Source organism: Nothoprocta perdicaria, unplaced genomic scaffold (genome assembly GCF_003342845.1).
Source record: "Nothoprocta perdicaria isolate Ctin4 unplaced genomic scaffold, notPer1 scaffold_2, whole genome shotgun sequence".
Lineage (NCBI taxonomy): Eukaryota > Metazoa > Chordata > Aves > Tinamiformes > Tinamidae > Nothoprocta > Nothoprocta perdicaria.
Genome location: NW_020455204.1, coordinates 5,322,962 through 5,332,256, shown reverse-complemented (window position 1 = coordinate 5,332,256; position 9,295 = coordinate 5,322,962). Strand labels below are relative to the sequence as shown.

Sequence of the window (9,295 nt, the reverse complement as noted above, 5' to 3'; positions counted from 1 at the left end):
AATTCAGGTCATTGCTTGTCTTCGATTCCATTAGTGCTAATACTTCTTTTACCACTTACAGATATTTGTGCACCTCTGCGCTTTCCTTCCACCAAGCTTATTCTCTGCCAAGCATGGCACATTCAGCTCCTTTACTCCTTCCTGATGAACCTGGCAAATATTCCAGCATTCAGGTTCATGTTGGCTCTGCCCAGACATTTGTGGTGACTGTGCTGAGCTGTTTGCGGAAAGTGAATGTTTAACTGGTTTTAACGTGCCTGAGTTTGAAACAGATTTTGAACTGCGTGAATACAGTATCTGCTTTTAGTCCAGATGTGTTTGAAATTAAGCCATACATGATCATTCCTGCTACTTCTCTCTGAATTCATGTTAATTTTTCTGKTTTTTTTGGCCATGAAATACTGAGAATAATTGTCCAGTGCCAATGAACCCATTTCTACAAAGCAAATTACTCGCCCTGCAGCAGCACTACCTCCATGTGCACCTATTGCCATGTCACATGCAAGTTAAAGCTCATTTTAAGATCTTAAACTAGCACATCTCATTCCATGTAATGAAGAGATGCGTGATCATTTAACAAGCAGTAACTGGCACTGTCAGTATCTAGTTAAGTCACAGCTTACTCATGCGCCCAAGCCTCATGGTTCAGCACTTCTTTTCCTCCAAAACCACCAGTTTTTTTTCCCATGCCTTTTTTTTTTCAGTATGAGAAAGTATTCATCACAGAAATGAGTTTACAAAGGAGCCTTGGAGCTTTCCTCAGCATCTAGCAGAAGTCTGATTTCAAAATGGAGATACACAGAGCAGAGAACCTGTTCTTCACCACTGTATCTGGCCAAGGATCTCCTCACCCCTCCCAGAGTGCCCTCCCAATATCTCAAAGCTGTATCTGCTGTGATGTGGCTTGACACAGTTACTTGTCCTTGAGTAAGTTTTTAGATGCATGTAAAAGTTGGCTTGCCTTTGAAATCTATGTTATTTTGGGGGAGACAAGACACATTGGAGAATGGTGTAACTGCTACAAGTGTCAGTGCAAACACCCTGTCGTGGCTCATGTGCGTGCATGGTATCCAGCACAACTTGGTCTTGATCCTTGTAGAGCCATCAAGGGCCTTCAAAATCACTGTGCTGCTTTGAAGGTCCACTCATTCCCTACATACACAGCGRGTTTTCAGACTTCTTGGTAAGCAAATTCACTTCAAAATCATAATACCTTTGTTTTAAGAATAAAAATAGAATTAAATGTCAGCTAAGAGGAGGCTCCCTTTGCCTCCTCGTAGGCTTTGTTAGGGCCTACATTTAATCAAAAAGAAACCTATTTAAAACCTCTTTAAGCCCAGCTTTCTTTTTCCGCAGCCCTCAGCATACGGAGCAATGCGTGAGCACACGCCGTACAGAACAAAGAACATCCATCCCAGGGATATTTTGGCCTCTTAATTGAACAGTGTTTGTATCCGCTTCCCCGTTTGCTCTGCAGCGGGGCTGCGCGCGCCTCCGCCGAGAGGAAAATAAAAGCAGAAACACCTGCGGTCACTAGAGATTTTACCACATTTTGTGCAAGGGCAGGCAGGCCAACCATGGTGCCCTGGCTATTTTCCAGYGAAGGGGGAACGGATACACAATTTTGCCTACCAAGCTGCTCTCTAAGATGTTTCCGAACAATTTCTTCACTTCCTGCCTCAAAACTTTTGCAACTGTTGTGCTCCGCGCTGGACRTAGCGGCTTTTAAACAACTGGCAAAGCAAATTCCCCTGCCTGCCGTTCACCAAATAGCCTGACTGTGCTGCAAGTTTTATGAGGCTTGCTATTACGGCACAGCTCGGGGGTTAATTTTTGAATTAACCCCTTGCACTCCCAGGCAAAAGCCTGAAAGCGTGAACTTTAGAGGCCGAGGGAGCAACCCCTGCAGCAGGTTGTGTTCAAAGCACGTCTCAATTTCCCAGTTTAGCCGATCAGCAGCGCTGGCCTCACGGTCCCTCCGAGCCTTGTTTTGTGTGGGGGCTCGCTCAAAAGCGGCAGTTTTGGAGCAGAGGGGCCTGCGCGCGGGGCTTTTGTGTGGTAAACTCCCATGCATTCAATCCGATTTTTGTTTTATTTATTATATTTTAATCGTGTGGAAGCGGCTACACAAGAAGCGGGCAGAAACGCGCGCGTAGCCCCCGCGGTGGGAGCGGGGCGGCCGCTCTCCTCCTCCTCCTCCCCCGGGCGCCTCAGGTGGCGCCGCCGCCTCCCCCGCTCGCAGCCGCGCGTGCGCCGCGGCCGCCGCTCTGCTCGGGGCCGCGCCGCGGAGCTCCGGGCGGCCGCGGGGACTCGCGGGGCTGCCGCGGGACCGAGCAGGGCGGCACGGCGGCGGCGGCCCTTGAGGCGGCCGGGAGCCTTAAGGCGGACTTGCCCTTAAGGCGGCGCGTGATTTAAGGTGGCGTGGGGCGGGGCGGCAGGGGGAGGGCYGGGACGCGTCGCGCCGCCCTCGGCGCGGGCAGAGGCGCCCGCAGTAGCGGCGGCGGCGACAGCAACGGGACGACGGGCTGCGCCGGCCGGCGGGCCGGTCGGTGCCGAGGAGCCGATGGGCAAGGGCCGCTTCTGAGGAGCGCGCTTCGCCCCGGCCTCTAACAATGAGCAGCGCCCGGGCGGCCTCCAGGAAAAGGCAGCCGCTGGCCGGAGGAGAGGTGGGGGCGCGGGGCAGGTGCCGGCCGGGAGGCGCTGCCCCTGCCCGGGGCCGCTGCCCCGCGCCTGGCCGCSTACCGGCCCGGAGCCTCACATACCCCCTTCTTACTTATTTTTATTTTATTTATTGTTTTTTGAAGGGAGCTTCTTCACTGCCGTCGCCCTCGCGCTCCTCGCCCCTGCGCTCCCAAGTGTCCGCCACCACGTAGCTCGGCCGCCCGCCTCGCCTCGCCAGCCGCCCGCCCGGCGTYGCGCCATGGAGGCGGTGGGCAAGTTTGAGTTCAGCAGGAAGGACCTCATCGGGCACGGGGCCTTCGCCGTGGTCTTCAAAGGCCGCCACCGGGAGGTGAGACCCCGCTGCGTGGCCTGGGCTGCCCTTGGGCGCCGCTGTTCCCCTCGCCTTGGCGCTGTCCCCGTCTGGCCTTAGCGCTGGGACGGCTCTGGGGAGTTGGGAAGCGTGTCCTGGGAGGGATATTATTATTGTTGTTATTATTACTATTGATCGCTGCTGTCTTTGGGACACAGGCCCCATCGGGCCTTGGGACGGGGCTCGACCTTGTGTCTTGCCGGCAGCCCCCAGCGTGGTCCTGTGAGGGGACGAGCGGTTGCGCCCCAGGGAAACGCCATCCATGCCAAAAAAACTTACCCTCGTCTTAAATCARAGGCAAAATAAAAGGGCCGGAGGAGCCCAAACAAAGAAGAGGCAGAAAACAAAACAAAAGCCAGCAAACTTAACCCAAAATACTGCCTGACTCCCAGGATTGACTCCAGAGTGGCTCTCGGTCACTGTGGAGTTTGCTCCATCTTGCTCCTCTTCATTTTTTCCCAAGGGGAGGAGAAATCGCTCACCCTTAAATAAAAGGAAACCAATCCATCTGTGGATTTTCCATCATTAGCGCTCAGGATAAGCCCCGGTTCCCACAGTACATTTATTTCTAGCGCTTAAATAAGAGGATAATCGTGGTATAAAGTAATAACAAAAACCCGAACCTCGGGCTTTTCTCCTTGGGCTGACGGGCATAATTCAGGGAAGGGCAAGTCTGAACAAGTGAGGGACATGCATTAGGGCATAAAGTAGAGGCCTATCCTAATGCTGCAAGATACTTCTTCCAGTTGTATTTTTAATCTATTAAGAGTCTGCTTATCCTAATGTAAATTAATGGTGGAATTTACATATATCTTTGAATTACACATGCACTTTTTAACTTTCAGAAACCTGAGCTGGAGGTAGCTGTGAAATGCATTAACAAGAAAAACCTTGCGAAGTCACAAACTCTGCTGGGCAAGGAAATAAAAATACTTAAGGTAAAGGCAGAATGAATTATTTTCTTCAGGGTCTTTGTTAGATATCTTCTTTGTTATTCATGGCTTACTGCCTTTGTCTTATTTTTTTTTCTAGGAATTGAAACATGAAAACATCGTTGCCTTGTACGACTTCCAGGTAAACACATTTAATTATGGCAAAGCATTCTAGATTTGGGAGAGGTTAAGTGGAGTTTGCAGAGTTTGTTTTTAACAGATGTTTGTAATCAGACATATACCTATTCTTGGAAAAAGGCCCTAATAAGCTAGGGAAAGATAAACAAACATGTCTGAGCAAATSATGTATTAATTGTGTTCTGGGCCACAGAGCACTCATGTAGTTGAGGTGGGAGCTCCTGCTCCTCCCTAGCATGGGAGCTCCTGAATATTGTGTGGTGAAATGTAGTGCGTGGTGAATATGTCTGTGTCTTGGAAAGCCTTAAGTTCTTAAAATGTTAAAATTAAATAAAATTAGAGTAGTTCTTGGCATGCCTGCTCTTTTGAATGTTTCTTTTTCATAGACTGCTTCATTTCACGTAGAAATGGTGTCAGCRTGACTCTGTAGCATATGATTTGTGCTCAGTTTCTCAGGATTATCATTTGCATTTTTCTGTTGTCCTTGTGGCAATCAGTAAGTGCTTAAAAATTGCAGGAGATGTTTTTAGATCATTGTGGTTTCCCACAGTTGCTTTTTCCTACAAAGTCAGCCCTAAAAATCCCCTGTAGGGGACTGGAACTGATGTGCTCTGAAACTCGGGTTAATCAATGACATTTTTTCCTTGGACTTTTAGTTACAAAGATCTGTTGGGCCAGGAGGCATTTTCAACGCAACATTATTTATGTTATTTTTTTGGTAAAATGCTGCAGGCTATAGATGTATAGAATGGAATTCCTCTGTTTCCAGACTGAGGGCTGGAGTGTGTGATAAGAGCCCGTTTCACCCTAAGGTTTTATATTTACGAGCCACGGCTGTGGTGGCTGTTGGCCCCAATGYGCAAGTCGGACCACCCGGGTGGCTGTTGGGTGGCTTATCTGGAGCTGCTGGCCCCCGTCCGTCCCTGGTATCACGTGGCCCCCAGGCTGCCGTGTTTRTTGACATTCCTCCTGCTCCCGTGGATTGGCTCCGGTGGCCTCCACGTCACCCGAGACACGCGCCTCGGTGGCTGCTGCGGTGCCTTCTGGGCGCTGTAGTCTGCGCGCGCCAGCCTCGCTCAGCAGGACCGTGTCACCCGCTGTGCCCAGCCCTGCCAGCACAGCGGGTCAGGACAAGGTCCTGTGGGGGGTTAGTGGAGGTTCCTGGAAAGCGGGTAGTGCCTGGTACTGTTTTTGTTAAAGGCAGATGGATGGCGACTGSGGGGAGGGAAGAGGCAAAGGCATTAGGAGCAGTTCTTGGAAATACCCTTTGGACAAGCGACCACCTGTCCTCATGAGCTAGCATYTGGAGCCATCATGTGAAGTCCAAAGGGAGTGACTTCCTTTGCTATGATGCCACAGAGTAGCACAGAGATGGAGAAGTTTCCACTGGGAAAAGGGTGCTTGAGGCACCACATATTTCTTTTTATTTATTTTATTCTTTTTCATTCTCTTTCCCTGTACTCCTAAGTTTACTTGCTCTATAATTTCTCAGCTGAGGCAATGAGTGGCTATTTCTGCTTGTTCCYTATCGTTTGCATTTGCATGTAGTAGTACCCTGCAGGATTTACTTCCTGCAGATATTTCAGAGCTTTTGTGTGTGTCCTGTTCCTCTGCCTGCCTCAAACAGCTGCCAGATAGGAGCAGCTCAGATGCTCCACCTAAAGTAGTGAGTTCWTAGCAGCTATTACTGAGACAATGCATTTTTTTTCCTCATGTGTTGACAAAAGAGCTTTAGCTAAATTCTATATTTAGCAGTGTAGTTGAATTGTGTGCAAGAAACTGTAAGTAGTGGGGGGAAAAAAAAAATAGGAACTCAGAAATGGTCCTGCTTCCAGGACATGCCCAGGCGTGTTTTGTGTTACCAGCTTTCAGAGGCTCCCTGTATGTCCTTGGGTAATGTGACTTGTTGACAAAATGCAATGACTTAGGCTGTGTTGGGGGTGCTCTGTAGTGCTCCCAAGGCTGGGAATCTGGTAGAAGGTGATCTGTGTCCCTGCACATCAGTCTGTGTATCTGATGATGTGAGGATTTGGCCTTGCTCTGTTCAGGATTTATATAAGAGTAAACTCTCTGCAAGGGTAAATGCAAATTCTGTGGAAGACTGATTTCTGCCCACCCTTTACTTTGTAGAAAAGACTTTTTTCTTGCTGATCTTGTTCTCCTTGTACAAGATTAATTGCTTCATCCATAGATACCAATATATGTATATATTTACYCTTGAAAATGTCATAGTTGCAGTTATTTTATTTAACTTGAGACATTATTTTGAGGATTAATAAAACTGCAAAGGTGTATTCTTCTACTGTAACTTCATTAAAAAAAAAAAAAAAAAGAGAGAAAAAAGTTGCTATGAATCTTAATATGGCCCTGCAGCTTTTTCTATGGCATTATTGTATCTTGACTCTTCCCTTCCTCTGCACCTCCTGTCAACAGTGACTTTAACTTTTACTCACATGTTCCTTGCACACAAGGAAATGGTTGCTAAAACCACAAAGGCTGTAAGCAAGTGATTACGCCTAGTGATGCTTTCATTAGCATTAACTTTTAACCAGGAAAATGCAAACCTAGCCTAATAAAACTTTAAATTTTCTGATGTAATGACAAATTTGCCCCCAGACAGGCACTTGCAACACTGATATCTCATGCAGCAGCTCATTCCCTGACACTGTTGTTTTATCCCTCAACTCTGGGAAAGTTGCATTGTCCCTCTTTTTTTCTTTTATTTTTTTATTTTTATTTTTTTTTCCTCTCAAGCATCTTTGTGATATTGGCTCATAAATAACGACAAAGTTAGAAGCTTCCTGGAAAAAAAATGGCACTGGTGCATGTTTAATGCATAAAGGTGCAGGGTCTGGACTTTTATAAATCCCCTCACTGAAATCGTAGGAGCAGCATCATTATGTGAGAATGGCTCACCAAATAAAATATGCATATTCCCATTATTATGTGCTCATGTATTAATGAGAGGTGCTGTGACTATTCCAGGAGCCTAATGAGAGAATCTGCTCAAGAAACAGATAAATTGGGTTTTATTGCCTTTTTATATTTAGAAAGTGCTCTCTAGTATCTGTATGGGGTTGTGCTGCAGATCTTTCCTAGGCCTAAGAGATGTTTGGCATAAAGTGGAAACTAAATTTGTCCATATGCAGATGCGTTACTTGCAGCCAAACAATCCCTCACTCCTTAGCTGCCTTGCAGAGCATTTGGAGTTAGTCCGGACGGCAGCAGTCTGGAAACACATCTGACATCTGGAGCGCAGGACTTTTCTATTCCTTTTTTCAAGCATAGCATAATGAGCTCTTGTTGCTTAAGGTGGAGATGAATGACAATAAGGAGTTATTGTTTCACTTGTAGGAATATGTGGGTTGAAAATGGCCTTTCCTAAAATATAGATCCCAAAACTGTGGAGATCAACTCAACTCCTCATTCATTTTGATAATAAAAACTTAGCGGTGTCTGGTAAGATATTTCTACTGGGGAGGCAACATCACCTGAAACTCCTAAGGAGGTGCCATAGAGCATGGAGTCCTTGCAGTCCAAACTTATTTGTTTTCTTCTTGTGTCTGTGGATTAAGGCATGGCGTGGTAGAACAAACATTTTCATGCTGAATGGCCTGTCTTCCAGGACTGGTTTTGACTCTACTCCTCACCCAGTAAGAACAGACTTATTCTATTGCTGCTGCAGGGAGTCCTTGTGCTCTGTAGGGTCACAGCTGTTTGACATTCAGTTGTGCTCTCTTCCACCATCCTGTTCTGACACGTGAACTAGCAGCCAGCGGCTTCATCTTGTGCACGTGCCTCCTGCTGTCCCTCCAGAGACCTCTGGAGCTCTGTGTGGCAATGTCCCTTGGTGTGCCCTGCAGCGCTGTTCACTTTTGCTGCGCTGCTTTGGCACTGTGTGATGGAGGGTGAATCAGTGCTGCCGTGTCACCCCTTGCCTCACCACCTCTTGTGCCACCTAATGCAAGATCTTCTGCTCCTCAGACATTACTGATCTGGTCTCCTGAGACAGGGCTCCAGTGTGACTCTTGGAATGACTAAGACACCAGTGTCTTGGAGATGGCACTCCTGGGGTCAGGCTGGTTAAATCCACTTTTAATTCCCTTCCAGAGTGAGGCTGGCGAGTTGCATCGTGAATGGGTGTAAAGTGCAGGCTCCTCTGAACTCATGAGCAATGCTCCTGTGTGTGGTGTGGGCAGGAGTGGGGTGTCTGCTGCACGATGCCGGCAGAATTCCTGCATCCCATGAAGGGAATCACCCTGTTAATGAAGACTAGTTCTGGCTCCTTTTGGAAATACGAGGGAGAAAACGTAAGGAAACCTAACCTGCCCTCTGACAGTAGTTTTGTAGAATAAGGTACAAGAGGCTAGTGATTCAGATGATTATATTTATGGCAACTAGAGAATTTTATGGCCTTGAACTCCTGTTTATGTCAGTGTCACCAGCTGATACCCCATGGAGCAGGTCACGGAAACATCTAGCAAGTTTTGACCACTAAATATAGACCTTGAAGGAGTCACAGGGCTTTTTTGCTGGAGGGAGTGGTCTTGCTGCATTTCTGAAATTATGCTCACTGTTGTAGTCATGGTGTGTGTGGAAGCACGTACCTGTGCTCCTCTCACATGATGACGGTGTCACGGAGGTGCCAGCGATGTGGAAGCCTAATGGCCTCCAAAGCTCCCGTGGAAGGCAGCGTTACTCAGGCCATAATGAGAGATTAAGGAATGTTTCCCAAGAGTAATCGGAAACTGGGAGGCCGTGTTCACAGTCTGACAGCAAAGCCCTGGGAACTGCTGAGGCGCTATTTGTGCTGCTCTTCTTTAAGCCCCATCAGTGTTTCCATTATGAAAATTTCCACTATTTAAATCCTTGTGATGAGTGAAAGCGCTCTGCTGGAGTGGGCAAAGCAGGGCTAAGGAGATCTGGCAGGGAATAGGTGCCCCCTAATCACGTTGACGTGGAAAAAAAAGCCCTGTGTGGGACTGAATTTAGATGGAGAACCACTGCTTGAATTTCTACCAGAGACTTGTAAGCCCAAACCACAGCACAGTTCATACATTTAACGTTGTGATTAGATCAGATTAAATTGGACAGGACCCTGAATTATGAAATTGCAGGGAAACAGAAGTATATGTTGCAAAGGCTCTTCTTAATGCTCACTTGAAATGCAAAGTGATGATCTCAAAACTGCCTT

General features: G+C 47.5%; 1 protein-coding gene across 3 annotated transcripts in view; it reads left to right on the top strand.

Moving 5' to 3' along the window:
- Positions 1 to 2,612: 2,612 nt before the first annotated feature.
- Positions 2,613 to 9,295, top strand: part of ULK1 (unc-51 like autophagy activating kinase 1) — a 73,220-nt gene continuing 66,537 nt past the window's right edge. The window contains exons 1-4 of one of the 3 annotated variants that reach the window (XM_026037671.1): positions 2,613 to 2,666; positions 2,805 to 3,010; positions 3,877 to 3,969; positions 4,064 to 4,105. In XM_026037671.1, the coding sequence (XP_025893456.1) occupies positions 2,921 to 3,010; positions 3,877 to 3,969; positions 4,064 to 4,105 (225 nt within the window). In that variant the 5' untranslated portion in view covers positions 2,613 to 2,666; positions 2,805 to 2,920. Of the gene's footprint in view, positions 2,667 to 2,804; positions 3,011 to 3,876; positions 3,970 to 4,063; positions 4,106 to 9,295 lie in introns of those variants that run through there. The other 2 variants (XM_026037670.1, XM_026037669.1) reach the window with 2 other exon arrangements.